This window comes from Rousettus aegyptiacus, unplaced genomic scaffold (assembly GCF_014176215.1).
Source record: "Rousettus aegyptiacus isolate mRouAeg1 unplaced genomic scaffold, mRouAeg1.p scaffold_m13_p_2, whole genome shotgun sequence".
NCBI lineage: Eukaryota > Metazoa > Chordata > Mammalia > Chiroptera > Pteropodidae > Rousettus > Rousettus aegyptiacus.
The window spans coordinates 108,444,451-108,462,440 of record NW_023416295.1 but is presented as its reverse complement, the minus strand read 5'-3'; the positions used below and the strand labels follow the sequence as shown (position 1 = coordinate 108,462,440).

General features: G+C 33.4%; 1 protein-coding gene across 3 annotated transcripts in view; it reads left to right on the top strand.

The window, feature by feature from the left end:
• ACSS3 (acyl-CoA synthetase short chain family member 3) overlaps nt 1–17,990 on the top strand; it is a 149,123-nt gene that overhangs the window by 91,289 nt on the left and 39,844 nt on the right. For all 3 annotated transcript variants that reach the window (XM_016132366.2, XM_016132365.2, XM_036237961.1), the window contains one exon: nt 7,251–7,354. In XM_016132366.2, coding sequence (XP_015987852.1) covers nt 7,251–7,354 — 104 coding nt within the window. The remainder of the gene's footprint in view (nt 1–7,250; nt 7,355–17,990) is intronic.

Sequence of the window (17,990 nt, the reverse complement as noted above, 5' to 3'; positions counted from 1 at the left end):
AAAAAACCCACATGGGAGAATAATGTAGGACACAAAAAATAAGCAGCCGCAAAAAACAGTGAAAGATATTGAATTTATTTAGTTAGTATAACAATTATAATGAGATACCGTATTTATACATAAGGCAAAATTAATTTTTTTACTACAAATGGTGGAGAGTTTTTCCAAGAAGTAATTTGAATTTTCATTTGAATTTTCTTGTGGGGAGCAGTAGAAGAAAATAGAATGGAGGAAAGATGGAGATAAACCACAGGGACAGTGGTGGCAAAAAATAATGATGTTCTGTCATGTGAACTAGAAGTTGATGAGGCATCACTGAAACAATCTATTTGTATTTAACTTGTTGGCACAAGTGAAGAGTAATTTTCACTTGTTTGGTAGTTTGTGGACCTTGAACAAAACATTCGTTTTAGTTTCCTTCTGCCCTTACTTTATTACCTGAAAATTCTTTGCCAGAATTCATCTTTAGCATTTTATACATTTCTGTTTATCTTCCTATCCATTTGGACTGAAATTAATTTGATAACATTACCATTTTTCTGTTTCACTTTGCTTAATTTTCACCTGCATTTGAGTGTTAACTTGTACTCAGTTTTATTTAGAATTAGGAAAAGGTATATAGGTCTCATTCCCATTAATTCCTTCCTTTTTTTCTACTCTGGATATTGTATATTATCTTTTTAGGATTACACATTTGAAAATAGATTAATTTTTTCATGAGTTATCATCAACAGAATATCACCCATATATTTATTAATCTATAGGAACCTAGGGTAGCATTGTCTAATAAAATCAAGGTCTACAATATGGTAGGCATTAGCCACATGTCACTACTGAACTCTTGACAAAGATTAATACTAATAAGAAACTGGTATTTTTAATTCTGTTCAATTTTAACGAATTTAATTTTAAATAGCCACAGGTGGCTAATAGCTACCATATTGTACAATGCAGATATCGACATATGTAATTAATGTGGGTAAATTTAACCTTCAAGAAAGAGTGCAAAATAACTTTAAAAAATGGCAAATTTTAACTTACGTAAAATATATTTTTAAGCAAAAATATGTTTTGAATTTTCAATAAGGACATGTATCTCTGTATTATTTATAAAATAATGGCAAGGTCATTAATGAGAAATTTAACTCATGAAAAGCATTTCTTTTTTTTGTTTTTTTTGCAAGCTACTAGTGTTCGTTAAAAAATTACGAAGACAGATCATGTCTTTAGGCTTGAGTTTATCTTTAAATTATCTTATAATTTATCTTTTAATTCTGGATTTATACGTTTTTTTCAGTAATAATATAGTCATAAAAGTATTAAATTGGGTGGCTCCATAGTGTAGTGGCCTTTCGCCTTACACGGGAAAGGTCCTGGGTTTGCATGTCAGGTGGAGCGAATGACTATACCAGGGGTGCGCCAGGCCTTTGGAGTGTGCTGGGGTGCGGCCTGGGTGCGCTGCGAGTGTGTGGGAGGAGATGCCCCGCCTTTAGAGATCCAGTTCTTAAGAGGAAGCTGCAGCATCCATAGGTCAGGGGTGGAAGTGGTGGTGGTGGTGGAGGGGAGGGATTAAGGAGGGAAAAAAATTAAAGTTATTAAAAAAATATATTAAATCACGTGGCATGGTTTTATTTACAATGAAGAATTGGGAGTTAAATAATATTTGATGAAATATTTATTAAAAGATTTAAAATAGTTTTATTGGTCATGTCCTAAATCTTATCTTTATAATATGTTTATGTTTGTTAGTATTATACAATTGGGAGTCTGTAAAAATAATACAGGGATAAAAATAATAACTTTGGGGCATTTTTAGGACATTTAATACAAAAATAGATCGATAATTTCTAGTGTATTTAAGGAAAGGAATCATCTATACTACTTTGACATTTTTCAAAATTAACAATAATTTCAAAAATTTTCCTCTTTTTTTAGTAAATAGAAAAGTGATTTTAATGGAAATAGAAGATATTTTCTGACTTACAAGGAAGCCAGATAGCACTTTTATCATTCTTTAGAAAATACAAACCTTTCTATTTTGCTTTTTAGTGCCAGCATGAGGATTGCTACCATAATAGTACTAATGAAATTAAAATCTAAGGAAAAAAGGAATAGAATTATAATGCCAAACCGTAAAAATAAATACTAAGTTTTAAGATCTGTAATGCTGAAATTTGCCATCAGATGAGAACTCAATGCTAATGCATGGTTTATTATTGCAATCAATTAATTAATTCATTGTAGTTTATTTGGCTGGGAAAACAATGCCAAAAATTTAATTGAAACATAAAAATGCTGGTAATATCAAGGTATTAGTTGTTTCTTAATTAGCCAAAAAATATTTTATTGTGTGCTTTTTTTAATTGAAAATATTTTGCATCATTTTTATAATAAATATTTTCGAAGTCTATATCTTTAGTTTTATATATAAACTGAACATACAACTATCTGAACCATCTAGAGCTCTTTGAAGTAATCTGTGGCTTGACAGATGACAGAAATGTGGCCTCTGAAATCTGTAAAACTCTTTTGATTGTTCTTTGCCTCTGCTGTTGGAATCAACCAAACCTATCATTTTATAAATTTTAATGCAAAGTTGGAATCAGCCAAATCTATCATTTTATAAATTTTAATGCAATATTGGAATCAGCCAAACCTATCATTTTATAAATTTTAATACAAAGTATCTAAGTGCATAACATTCTTTATTTTTTCTCAAACAGAAAACTATTAGAAATTTATTTCTGCTCTTAAAGAAAAGCTTGAGGCTAATATGTTCTATTACATATGTGCTATTGATGAAGAAAGAAAGTAGAAAAGATACAGTATGCTTTAGAAATACCTTCAATGAAATACAAAGAATGGCCCCTTTTTTAGTCAGTTGGAAAACCATGTTTGAAACCCCTGCGGTCATAAATGACAAAATACAAAAGTGCTAATATGTTCATATCTGTGTATATATGTGTGTTCTTTCTGTCCTTCAAATATTCTATGATATTATGTAACAACAATAAATATGATATTTTAAATTAATCTAAATTGTAAAGGATGTATCCATTGTCAGTCATCAGCAGTATCTGTTTGGTACAATTTGCGGAAGCACAAAAACGGTGAAACTACAGACATTTTCATTCAATCTTTCCTGCTTCTACAATCTGTCATGGATACCTGTGTTTTCCTCCTAATTATGTTTTCTTAAATTTTACATTTATTTAAGATTAAGTATTCAAGCGTTTGGGTTTTTTTGTTTGTTTATGTGTCAATTTTCTTCCTATGATATGCAACGCATTTCTAAAGGGATTTTCAAGGAAATGAAAATAGTCATGTTGGAATCAGACCTGTTGCTCAAACTTCCTGAAAAATTCTGTCTCCACCTCTGCTTTCGTTCCCTCGGGCGGCCAGGATTTGGGTCCACACCACTCTCCAGGGATGTAACAGACTCCCAAGGCCAGGCCCCCAGCTCCTTCCCTCCACCCTCCATACTACAGCCAGCGGTGTCTTTCTAGAGCAAAAATCTCCCTATACCACTCTCCTGTTTAAAATCCTTAATTAGCTTTAATTAGCTTCTCAATGCCTTCATGATGAAGTCCAAATTCTCCAGAAGGTTCTACAATCCCCTTTTTGATGATGTCTCTCCAAAGGGCATTGCTTGTTTCTCATTTGCCCATAAATGAATAATATTCTTAATCACAAGTTTTCTAAAACATCAGGAAGCTGTTTGAATGACACAGTCAAAATATCTTTATATTTTTCAGTCATAGGATTATCAACAATATGGCATTTATAATTTTAATATTGTCTTGTTTTAACATGAGATCTAAAATTGTAGATGTATCCACCTCATTTTATATATTTATTTTTATTTTTTACCTCATTTTAAACTTTAAAACTGTACACTAATCTCATATTTTAACCTACTTTTAATGACTTGAGTATTAATGTTCCATTCTGCTATAACAGTTCTAGCCAATGAGTCATAACTGATAATCCAAATGTTAATTTCGAGCAAGTTATAAATGAAAACACATTTGATTACCTGAATTTTTATCCCAAGTTGCAAATTTATAAATAGTAATTATCTGACTTTTTCTAGTCCCTGCTTTATTAATTCTCTTTGCTCTCCCATTCTCATCCCTTTTATCTGTCTCACTTCTTTTTTCTCAAAAGTTTAAATATTGCCCTAGTAGCCTAGTGTACTTTAAGAGGGTAGGGTGCTCACCAAAGTGACTGATCCACATTATTCAAATGGTTTCATAGCAAAGACTACTAATAGATTTTTTTCTGTTCTGAAATTTGAAATTATGCTTCTCTGTCATTACTAAGACATCTAAATTTTACCTTTGGTACATATCTTGTTAAAGGATGGCTCCTTGATCATTTTGGATATGTAGTTGGAATATATGCCAGCTCCTCAAACATTATTTTTGACAGTGCATCACACAATTATTTCAAGGCCTATAACTATGCCAAATTATTAAACCAGACCAAAGCTCATTTTATGTAAAGCCATTGTAATAACAGTCTTTTTATGGAAGCATTAAGTAGTAGATTACCTTTGTTGCATGTATTGGCACATGCACTCCCATATATGTATTTGCATGCAGTTCCAAGTCAAAAGAAATTATTGACGTAATTGTTTGAAAAGGAACTGTGTTAAGCTAAAAGTTTTCATCATCCTGGAAATATATACTTTATTAAATTAAAATTTTTCATCATCTTGGCTAGTGTAAGAATTCTGTTGCTTCTTTAGAAACTCATGTTCTGACTCCAAACTGTGCCATTTGGTAGCCACTAGCTAATGTGGCCAATAAAAATGAGACTAGATATGAAAAAGACTAAACTATTGCATTAGTAATTTTTATATTTATTACATGTTGAAATAATATTTTTATTTACTTGTGATAAAACATTTTAAAGTTAATTTGATCTTTTCGAATGAAGCTATTAGAAAATTTTAAACTATGTATTTCTTGTATTTGTAATTCACATTACATTTCAATTGGATAATACTGATTTAGGTAGTCTTCATGAATTCAATTAAGTCATTCAAAAAATAAGATGTTGCAATAAGGTAATTTTATTTCTTGAATATCTTGATATTAGCAAACGGTGATCCTTTTTTCTCAAGACCTGTTGAACAGTAGTAACATTACTTTGAGTATTTTACACCAATTTACTATAGCCTCCTTTGACACCCTTATATATAGATAGCCTCATCTATAATTGAAAATTATCACAAATAATTATCAAGTGGTAGAACTTCAAGTGTAGACGTCATTTATCAGTGATTCATTTATACTTGAAAATCAATTAACATGTTTTTAATCTCTTGTTTACAACCAGGATTTTCTATAGAAGTATTAAACTAATTTTTTCAACTCTTGAGGCCAAATGGCACCTTTGGGGTCATGATAATTTATGAAAGTTAGAGAGGATGTTAAAGTTGATCCCATGAGAATTTGATTATTCTGTCTGTTTAATTGCTCACCTTCTATTAAAGTTCATGCCATCTATTTATGACAAGCACCTTCTCTTACTCTTCAGAGCTCTCTTTAGCAATTTTGGCAACAAGTTATGTAATTCCTCTCTCCTTTCAATTGCTACCATCTTTGAATGATTTTCATTTTCTCGATGATAAATTCTTCGACCAAACACTTATTTTTCCAGTGTCTTTTAATGTTAGATTCTCTCTGCTACCACAAGCACTATCATCCTTCAGAACAGACACATTTTAAAGATTCAAAATCTGAAATTTCCCTCTCAAAACTATATCCTCTTTTCTGATTTTACAGTGTCTTTGATTTCACTTTTTATTTTCTTCTAAGACTTCTAATTTCTTTCCCCACAATTTTTCCTGGTATTTTTCTCCACCATGGTAATTCCTACTTTGTTTCCCCATTTCTCTTGCCTGGCCTAGATCCACCACACATCCCTTGTAGCATTGATTTGCCATCCCTTCTTTTTTGTACTACACTCAATTTGTGCTATCTGTACTTAGCCTCCTAGAGTGCTAATTGAGTTTATGAAAGCCAAGTGGCTAATCTTTAGTTCTTTCACTTTTAGGTTATACATTTAAAATTTCCTAAAATAGCCAGAACTTTTCTCTCTTCAAGTCACTGTTCTTTTGTCAATTTCACACTCTTACAAAACAACATGCCTCCTCTTTTGCTCAGAACAATGAGTCGAGCTGACATAAATTTTACCAGCTCCCTACCTCTGTACTTCAGTTTCCTAAGCTTCTATAAATGCTTAAATATCTAAAATTCCCAGATATTTTGACTGGTATTAGGTGTAAAGATGAATACTTCTAAAGAGCTCACAGTCCACTCTGGGAAATAGATAAGAAACAATTATAGAATGAGATACATGTTTATAGCAGAGAGAAGAAATATGAAAAAGAAATCTGTGGCTATATTACATTTTTCAGGTGGATAGGCAGATTTTCATTTGTTTGTTCTTTGATGATAATGAATTAACTCTTTATACGTATATTACTTTTTTTTGACATGTCACTGGGCATTGAGAGTGGAAGAAAAAGAGTCATTTTCTCAATGAACCACCCACCAATAGTGTCAAACAAATTCTTTTTTTTTTTTTTTCATCTTTTTTATTTTTTTGGCCTGGTGCTCCCTGCCAAAGATTCCTCATCTCTTAATAACCTTGTATTCCTTGTGATAAGAGCCTTTTTAACCTGGAAGGCCATAACATTGTTTACTTTTTAATACCTACCTTTCCTATCTGTCCTTGGAATAGGGGAAATATATGCTAGGAATCAGAGTAATCTTTACCAAAGGAACTTGAGAGAAGAAACAAGTGCATAACATTTATGAGCATATTTGTTGTCTTAGACGATACTTGAGAATGTGTTTTTGTGTATAGATCTAAGTAGAATACAATGAAACTTGAAGCTAAAATTAGCAGAGATAATGTCAAGGAGGAAAAGACTTTTTATCTTTGATCGTTAAATGAATATGACAGATATAAATATCAACTCAAGTGCTCTTTTCAGAACTGAGATGTTGTAGCTGTGAATTCTACTTTTGAAGTAACTGTTCAATGTTGGGATGTAAATTTGGGTCAAAACAAATAATGCCTCTCACCATTTTACAGTATGATATACTGGTACCACGACTGTTTTCCTCTGAGAGAATTAATGTGATTAGAGTTCATAATGTTCAAAAGCATGTAGATGAAATTATTTAGATTTATTTTCAAGGAATAATTTGAATTCACCTCCCTCTTACATTTAGGTTTAAAACATTATTTGTGGCTGGAGAACGGTGCGATGCAGAGACCCTGGAATGGTCCAAAAAGGTGTTCAGAGTACCCGTCCTAGACCATTGGTGGCAAACTGGTGAGCATTTTCAAAGCATGTACATAAATATTGCAGGAATGCTTAAAAACACTGTAAGAAATGGAGGAAATTATGAACTCTCACCATCTGGCACCAACTTAGGACTCAAGTGGTCTGATTTCAGCAGAAATAAGCATTTCTTTGATTATCCTATTGTTAAACACATCTTCATAAATGACATTGATGCCACCATTCTCTTGGTCCCTAGGTATAAAGCACCGAAGACCTCTTTTACTTTTCCTCCTCTTTGTTTCTGACATCCAGTAAGTCACTAAATCTCAGATTTTCCTTTGAAGTGTCTGTTGGATTCATCCCACCTTCAGAACTCCCACTGCCTTTGAGCTGTGGCAGCCTCATTATCATCTGCCCTGATTTAAATTATCCTCATCACTCATCTCTCTTCTCTCTGCTTTTCTATACATTCTTTACACTGCTCCACGAGTAATTTTTTTTCAAGCACGATTTCTCTTGTAGAATTTCCTGTGGTTCTCTGGCTCACTTCTTGTGTTCTGTAAAATTGAATCTCTTCTGCCTAGCATTCAAGGCAGAAAATGTATTTTTTTTCCTCCAACACACACACACACACACACACACACACACACACACGCGCGCGTGCGCGCTTATTTATTTGCTTATTTGGTTTATTCTCTATTTTCCTCCCACTAAGTGATCCTTGGGAAACAGATTGTCAAATTGCCATATTAAGTAGATAGAATATAAACTTTGGTACAAAAACAAAAACTGCGGCTGTTTCTTTTGAGGGGTGATTGTGTGCATATGTCAAAGTATGTAGATGACCTGGAATTTGTTTCCTCCTTACCAAGTGTAGGGATTTTGTTGGGTATTCCTCTAAACCACTGAAAGTAGCTATGAGAAACTTGTCCCTTCACATGTACATATTTCAGTTTGATTCTACTTAGAACAACAAATCAGATCAATTCTTTTATATTAGCATTATCTGAATTTCCATCTTCTGAGCAACTGGTGCAGAGTATCAAATTTTGATTAAAAATAAATAAAGTTTCTTTGCAAAAATTAGGTCTGATTTTTAAAAAGAATTAGAATCTAGACAATCAAGTGAGTGACAAAAACAAACTTAGTGTTGGATATTTTAGAACTCTTTGATTCTGATAATTTTACTTCTTGGATATTGCTCTTTGGAAAAATGTATTTTCTACATCATTTGTAATATGAAATATAAAATAAATGATCAGGGAAGAATATCTGTTTCTTAAATAAGATGAAAATCAGAAAGAGGTTCAATTCCCTTTAGTTTGATTTGCTGAAGGAGAAATTTCTTATCTAAGTTTAGATTTGTAACTATTTAGGAGATAATACTGAATTCAAAAAGCAATGCTGTGTAGAAATACATAAAAACAAGTAAATAATTATTGCCTCAGCAAGAAAGAGTATTTATAGAATTGATAAATTTTATATTCACCGGGAAAGTTCTAGAAGTTATTTCTTGAGCAAAAAGAGAAAAATATCTTCTTACCTTTGAGATGGTTTTTGTTTCCTGGTCAGATGGAAGGATTATTTCTAACACAGAAGGTACCTTACACAAATGCTTGCAAAAGACTTTTGTTCTTTCCTTCTTAAAGTTGCATATGTTGAAGCTTGTTGAAGGAAATCAACAAGTTAATAAATAAGATTATGATTCATTTTATTTTTTATTGATATATTCATGCATAACAGCCTGTGCAGATGTATGTAGTTAGTGCATTCCGGCTTACAAAAAGCTCACTGGAGCCTGACAAACAAGCATATGAAGTCTCTAGTGGGTACTGAGTTTCATTGAATCTGCATTTTTTCTTTAATGTATTGTTCAGAGTGAATTAATAGCCACATTATGTCAGTGTGCTGTCACTTTAATCAGATTTGAATGGCTGCTCATTACTGTGGAAAACAGAGTAGGTTTCTACTAATAATGATGGATTTTTTCCATCCCCCCCATTCAGTTGTATAGCATTTGATATTGTGTCCAATTTAAGTACACAAATACATGCATATAGATATGTAGGTTGGTAGGTAGCTAGCTACCTAGGTAGTTTAGTACTTTATAAAAGAAATTCATCCTAGGCAATGCAGATATCAGCTACTAACAAAGTCTAGTTAGAATCTTTATTCATTCTCATAGAAGAAATCAATTCATTATTTTCAAAGCTGTATGTTGTGGTAATTATGAAGTGACACTAAAGTTTAACATTTGTAACCCTTCACCTTTCTTTCTTAAAGTGATATCAAAATAATTTTAAATTGCCAGGGGAAAAAAAGCAAGTACTTTGTGGATTACTGTTAACTATTAGAAAAAAGAAAGACAAATTTAATATTTCTAGGATATTCATGAATTTCTTAGTGTTTTACATATCAATTAGATGGTGGAACACTTTTCCGAGAAGTATACCAATAAAAAATGTTAAGCTTTGGCCAAAGGAACACTTTTTATTTCAAATTTAAGGTTTTATACAAGGTCTCTCTTTCTTCTTATTGACTTAGAAATTGATTTTTTTATACAACTGCATGCCTTTATGAACCTTCCATACAATGTATAATTTATGGATCTACTCTCTGATTACATTAATATATGTGTACATGAGCTGTTTATAAACTGTGATGTGTAATTGGAATTAGTAAGAGATGTGTTAAGTAACTAAAATGTATGAATAAAACTTGATTAGTTCCTGTGACTTGGGTTAAAAGAAGGTACACTGCAGTCAGTACATTTTATTAGTATATTGGTTTTGTTACACAGTGAAATTTGTATTAGTAACAACAGTTTTCCATTGACTAGCGTCCTCTCCTGGCCCATTAATAGCAACTTTGATGTCTCAGTTGAATAAATATCTGATTCTAAATTGAGACCTAATCTGCAGAAAATTCAAGAACCGATCTATTCCTCATAGGAGCATTTTAATAAAGAATTGTTTCTGTTCAACACCATTGAATCATTAAGCCCTTGTTTTGGATTGTTATAATTGTAAACATTTAATGTGCTTATAAAGGAAACTGGTCTTGCTAAGTTTATACAGGTTGTATCTATTTAATTCATAAATCTGAATAAAAGACAAATTGTCATTTACCCAGATGTTTTATCTATCTTCACAGTAACTTATCATAAGATGGTTGACCAGATTTTTAATTTCCTTTTCTACATAGAGAAACAGAGATGCTACAATCGCAATTTAAAAAGGGAAAATTAAGAGAATAGATAATGTTCCATTAAGATATAGTAATTTATATGCAAAAATACAATAGAACATCATTATCCTCAGGTGTACCATCACCAGATAAAACACTGTACTATTATAGATCATTTTTAGTACTAAGAGTAGCTTTTCCAGAAATCAGACAGGAAGCACAATTTTAGAAAGGGAAACGTGTCAGTTCAGTGCATAATGTTCATTGTAAGAATTTTTTTCCTAACGTAAAAGGACTATAAATGGTTGTTTTTCTTATGAATGACCAAGTACAAAAAAAAATCCATTCTTTAAATTTCAGACACTAACTACTAAAACCTAAACACAGTAGAACTCACTCCTTTTTTGATGTTTTTTTTCTTTTGTTCCTCCATTCCCTCTTCTCTCTCTTTTGTCCCTCTCTTTTTTCCTCTCTCCCTTTCTTCCTTTCTTCCCTGTTTACTATGTGATATGGTACTGATTTAGAAACAATTGCTACAAAACAGCTTAAGGTCGCACTTATTAATGTTACTTAATACTAGATAGAAATACTTTATTCTTTCACTTATCAGTAGTTAAATTAAATATAGCAGGCTACAAAGTTAGAATATTCAGGTTCCACAATGGATTTTATAAGGGACAACTTGGTAAAGGGTTTGATCAAAAGAATTCATGATTCTTTCTACTTGATGGCAGTACGTATCTATGTGGTTCCCATCTGAAGATATGGAGCTTACACTGAAAGTGTTTCAAGTATCTTTATGCCCAGTAGTGATGAAGTGATTGGAAAGACTTAATAAGCATCGGCTTGAGCAGCTCAAGGTGATTCTGTTGTTGGTTTATTTGTTTTGTTTCCATCACTTCAATACAGGACCAAAATTCTTTACAGAATTTTTAAAACTCTAAGGAGGGATTTCACTGAGAAAACTTAGTCACCTAATGGATTGAGACATTGGTGACGATTGAAGTTATTGATCTTACTTATCTGCCTCCAGTCATCTTTGTTGAGTTCTTATATCTTGGAGTAACCACAGTATTTCTCCCCTTGTTTGATTGAACTACTGCAGTTTTAATTGCAATTGCCAGTTCCAAAGCAACTATATTCTATATATAGCCTAAATCCTCCTCCTTTGAGGAGGAATCTGATAATTCTGGATTTTATTAAAGTGGACCTGAAGGCCCCAGCAGATTCGATCACGCCAGTTTTTAAATCAAAATCATTGATCCTAAAGCGCACACGTCTTAATACCATATTATTAAAATGTGTCAAGGCTCCTTGATGTGATAATCTTTACTTTTCCAGTTTGGTAGGCTGTACTTCCTGAGAAGGGACAACTGGGACAGTAGTGTTAACTTCAAAAATTGATGAGGCAGACCCAATTAGGTCTATCTGGAAAAGATTCATTAGTCCAAGATTTGTTAAAGTTAGGAATAATTATATTTACCAAAAGCAAAACTGCAAAGTGGAATAATTAATTATAGTTTAATAACAGTTATCCTAAGCAGAGATTTCTATGGGAAATGGTACGGTCTCAAATATAGTACTATTATTCCTTCTAAGGAAACTAATTGTGAACATTTAGTCAAGATTTGAGGATTTGATAGCGAGGTTATCAAAGTTTAAGCCATTCTTTTTTCTGGATTCCCCTCCTCTGTTACCCTTGCATTCTCTGACATTCCATATTCATGCATCTGAGTTTATATAATTACTGCAAAAAGGTTTGTGTGTCAGTCTGTAGTTCTAAGTTTAGTCTAGCATAGGGAGTTTTCTTCATCCCTGGAATTCAACGCTGGAAGTTTTATGGCTCTTGTTTCTTCTACCTTTTTTTTTTTTTTTAAATATATATTTTACAACTATGTGCTAGATGTGTGACGTTCTCCTAACTTAAACATACTTAGCTTGTGCCTTTTGCAAAATCCTGTATATTTTCCTGCAAAATGCCTTCCTAGGCTTAGCATGGAAAAAGCTCTATATGGCTGACATAACAATGAGGAAAGCATCTTCTTGGTGACTTTACCTTAAAGACTTTATTTAAAACCTGTTCCCTGTAGTTTGGGTGCCAATAGCTGCTCACATTCCTCTGGCTGCAGATCTTAGAGTAAAATATTTCTTGTACAACCAAATGCTGCCTTCCTAGGTTTTGCTTTTTTACTTCTTGTTATTCTCTGTTTCTGAGTTATTTCATCGAATTTGGGCTATGGTGGTAGGGTTTCATTAAAGTGCATGCCTGTATTTTCAAAGACAATGGATTGAACTAGAATCTTGAAATGTGACATTGTGGAACTCAAAGGACTGGGTTGGACTGGACTGCAATGCCACTGCCTTATGAATTGGGTTGTGCCTGATATACCTTCTCACGCTTTCAAATAGTAGAATGCAGAGTCTTTAGTAATATGAATGAATCACTACTGCTGCATTTTTTCTTTTCTCAGTGTAATGGTCAAAAATAAATATATCTCTTTTTTCATTCATGGAAGAGAAAATTTATATAGTTTAGCATGAAAAGTTGTGATTGGGAGAAAAACACTTTTACAGACACACTGTCATCTTAGAAATGTTCAGCTAGCCGTGCTGACAGTATCCATCTGGCGAGAGAGAAAAATGTCGTGATGTCATCTTTGTTGCCTAGCAACCACAGTTTTTTTTTCATTTAGAGCAGTCTTTGTTAGTATAAAGTAGGTAATTTTTATTGATAATTTTAGAAGCAGGAGCTTAGAGGTAAGCTATGTGAATTTGGTTTGTTGAAGGAAGAATCTTTTGTCAAGTGTAAGGTGGGCTTGATGAGGCTTTCTCTTTTTGAAAGTGATTAACTGTTTACAAATTGTTACTCTGTCAGAAAATGAATTTCCCAAGTCAAATAGCAGTCATTGAATCAGACATTTTCATCTTTATAATATAACAATGTAGAAATAACTTTCAGTTAGGGCATTTTAAAAATATGATTACTGTACAGAAAGTAGTTAGGATAGGTATAATCGCTTTTTAGAATCTATTTGTGCCCATTGTTATATTAGAAGTAATGTTTTGGCAAGAGAGGAAGCACTGGGAAATCAATTAAGAATATCGGTTTGGTCTTTGAAATAACATGTATTCTAATTCTCATGACCTTGGCAAGAATCACACTTAATTCGCTTTAGAAAGTTGAAAATATGTCATGTTTTTGTAGATCTTCACAAGAAAAAGAGTTCTTACACCATCTCTTGACAAACCTTACTGTCTGGAAATTTGACTTCCTTCTGTTGCGTATAAACTCCCATACTGTGGGTCTTTTGACCCAACAAAATAGTTCCCAGTTCCTTTTTTTTTTTTTCCTGGTGGTTCTAATTTGGAAAACAACAGGTGACTATTCTTGGAAATCAATGTGGGTCGTGAAAAACAATGCCGAATCCTAATAGGACTGTGTTTAAATTCTTGTTCAACCACTTACTCTGTGCCTCAGGCAAGTCCTTGATCTTCTGCTCATGCTTTTTTCATGGGCTTGTAGGAAGCCTGAAAAAAGTGAAATATGTACAAACAATGCAACAGAGTTCCTGGCCTATAGTAACACTCAATAAATATTTTTCTTTCCTTTTCTTTCTATGAATAACCCTTCATGAATACAAAGGCCATTTCAGCATCCTCGTCTGTGGGTCATCTAGATTCAAGAAATCTTGGAATATAGAAGCTCAAATTATAAATGAGAAAAAGTGATATAAAGAGTTTAATTTCCCAAAGTGAACTAACTAGTTAAGATTCGAACTAGAACTCTCATTGTCCTGTGTTGTCCAGAGTCCTCTTCATATGTCCTATCTTGTGCCTTCATTAGTTCAGCATTCTTATCTAATTCAACTCCAGGTTATTTATGAGTTTCTCCACAGGTAGAGACAGTGTGCTGGTGAGGGAGTGGGATAAGACCAGTGTCTCACAGTTTGAATTAATGGTCTGCGTCCTGAGTACAAAAAGTTAAGTTGCTTAGAATTAAGTATTCTGAACTATAATCGTACCATCTCGTGAACACAAAGATTAAATTGATTTTCTTTCACTGGTATATCTCACTGTTTCTGCTTTCTTTCTGCTATCACCATTCAAGTTATTTATAGCTCACTACATAGATTCAGAGGTGGAGAGACTGGTTTCTTTACAAATTGCTTCTATGCCCATCGCGATGCTGTGATTAATATGACTCAGCAGTACCAGGCTGCTGAATTGATTTATTTCCAGGACTTCAGCTATCTGCATGGGCCACCAACTTCTAAATCCATATTGTTTAAACGTAGTGTTTCTAGAACCACAGTGTGGGGCAGAATGGCATATTTCCAGATGCCACCGGAGCTTTTATTTATAGAGCTGGACTTGTGAACCTTCCACCACGTTACTCCTCTTAGCCTTCACTCACGTCTACTTTTCTTTCTGTGTTATTTCTTAGCCAAAACCTTAGGGCTCTTTCCTCATATCCAAACAATTACCAAGACCTTTTAATTCTGAGTATGACTCAAATTTGGTCTCACCTTCCACTATCTCTCACATGCATCAGAATACCAAGGCTAAGTGATTTCTTGCCGGGTTGGGGTCCTCAGTTTACTGTTCCAGTTTGCAACCAAAAAGGTTTTTCTGAAATGCAGTTCTGAGCAAATCGCCTTTGCTAAAACCGTCTGTGTCTCCCATTGTTCCAAGAATAATATTCAGATCCTTTAACATGGCACAGAAGGCACTTCAGAATCTGCCTCTGATTCTCTCTCTCTCATACTGTTTCTTATTATGGCTTTTAGTCCACCACCCACCCCAAACATTGCTCTACTCAATAACTTGCAGTCAGTCCCTTGATAGTCTAATTTCTCTACCCTTGAGCATGCTGCTATTTTTATGGTATGTCTTTCCATACCCTAAACATTCCTTTCCCCTCAAAAATAAGTCTTTCGGTGAGTAGACTATATTCAATAAATATTTATTGAAGGACTGACTTTTGAATATCATTCTTGGAATTAGAAAAGATTGTAACAGAATTATAACAGTACCATACAGTTTTTTTCTCTTTTCCCAGAGTCTTCTATTTCTCCTGCTAAATGGTTCATTTTGGGATTGCATTCTGTGATTTGCTATTTTTTTTTAAGAACCCTGATCTTAACAATGGAAAGCAGAACCTAAAGTCCTGTAAGAAATATGTATTTACTAGTTGGCAAACATTTCCTGAGCATAAAATGTCAGGAATTGGACTGTGTTCAGTCCTGCGGATGCAAATAATTTTCAAGTACACAGTAAGAACCTGATTTCAACTGAAGGCTAAAAGAATGTTTTCATATAATTGTATGTACAATTCTTTTTAAGAACTGCACTGATTCTTTTTTCAAAGATTTTGTAATGTTTTTAATGGTGGGTGTTCCAAGAATCTATTACTGTGTAAAAAAAAAAAAAATACTTCAAACTCTAGTAGCTTCAAACAACAATAATATCTTATGATTTTGTTTATCAGGGATATGAGCAGAGATCAGCCAGGTATTTTGTGCTCCAGGCAGTGTTGATTGAGACAACTCACATTTTTAAGTCGTGAGTGGGCTGGTCTGGTTGGTCCAAGAAGGCTTCACTCTCTTGCCTGGGAATGGCTGGAGGGCTGGATGCAGCTAAGTCTAGTAACAGAAATGCCTGCAAGTGGAATTCTTATCTTGGAAGATTCGGAGTAGTGGGCAGCTGAGAGGTTCCAGAAACAGTGTTATAAAATTTGATAGACTTATACCTAAAACAGAGTATCACTTCCACTCTTTCTATTAGTCAAAACCATCAAAATGTAACCCAAATGAAAATAGAGAGGACGTGGGTCCCATGTGTTAGGAGGAGCATCGAACAAATTGCGGCTTCTTTACTCCCCACTGTGGGCAGCTTCCAAAGTTGTGATGCAGCCTTTGGACTGTTCGACATGGCCTCCCATTTACTCACCATTCGGAAATAACTTTTGTTAAAATTTTAATGTGCATCTTATCCAGATGTTGATTTTTGTTCAATGTATTGTGCATTATGTTTTACAAATTTTTTAAACAATATTTTGTAAGAATTATTTCCAATTAGATATTTTTCTGTGGTGTTCGAATGGTTCATTATTCCTTAATGTGGAATAATCCCTACCTTTGGACAGTCTTCTAAGCTTTTATATAAACAATACTGTGATAAATGTCTCTGATGTTTAATGTCTGTGAACTCCCATAAATATTTTCTTGTATATATCCCTTAAAGTGAAACAACTGGGTTAAAGGGCATGTGCAATTTTAAGGGCTTTTATAATTGCCAAATTGCCATTCAGAAATGTTTTATTGATCTATATACCCATTAACACTTATATAACAAAAGTGATCATCTTTCGTTTGTATGAGCTGTCTGTCTCCCATGTACCACCTAACTGGGCCCTAGTCTTTCTGTCAGTCTAGTGAATATCTCATATGAATTGGTTCCTGATGTTCAGGAAGCCACAGGAATCTCTCCCATTAACTGACTATTCTAATATAGCTTCTGTCTGTCCATGCATTTCTTCCTATACATCTCTCTCAAAACCCCAAATAAAATGAACCTAGTCTATTATCATGCCACCCTGAACACTCCTCATCTCATCTGATCTCAGAAGCTAAGCAGGGTCGGGCGGGAATGTGTGCTCCATGAAGGTAGTCATTTTGGTCACTTTTGTTTATTGCTCTACCCCTAGTTCTAATGACAACACCTAGCACATAGTAGCTGCTCAATAAATACTTGCTAATAAGTGATACATACTACCATTACTTCCATTTGCAAATATAAGAGACTGTGTTCCCTCTCTGTCACAAGGATTCTTCTTCCTCTGAGACACAGTCTGGGTGATTTCTGTTCCCTTCTAATCCTCTTTCTTCTATATGAAAACCTCACAAATGGTACACATGACTCCTTCTGAAAGAACTATGCAACCTTGGCAAATAGTTTAAAATTTCTAGGTTAGGTCTCAGTGTATTTCTTCTGTAAAAAGAGTATTCTCTTTTCTTCTATTAGCTTGTAATGGAATTAAATGCAATAATAGAAACAACAAGCAAAAAATATAAATATAAACAAAATTTAGCATGATACAGGGCATAATTTATATTTGAAATAAATTATATATATTAGTTCTCTTTTCTCTCTTTCCTTTAGAGGTAGAAGTTTTAAGGAAAGTTCATTTAGGTAACACCTCACTAATGCAATAAGGTGGAATGAGGCAATACAGTTACAAAAAAAAAAAGTGAAATGTCTGTATTAGCTTCTAATGTAGTATAAATATAAATATACTAACATAACTTATTCTTCACGTCCTTCAATTTTCTGCCATCCTCTTCCTGGTTTTCTCTTATTTAAAGAAATGCTGGTGAATTTCCGAGTATTATGTTTTTCAAAGGTTAGGTAGCTTTAGATTTCTCCAAATGCAGCATCCTATTCTGTTCTTTAAAGAGAATGCTCTGGTTCATTTAATGTAGCTATTTCCCAGTCACAA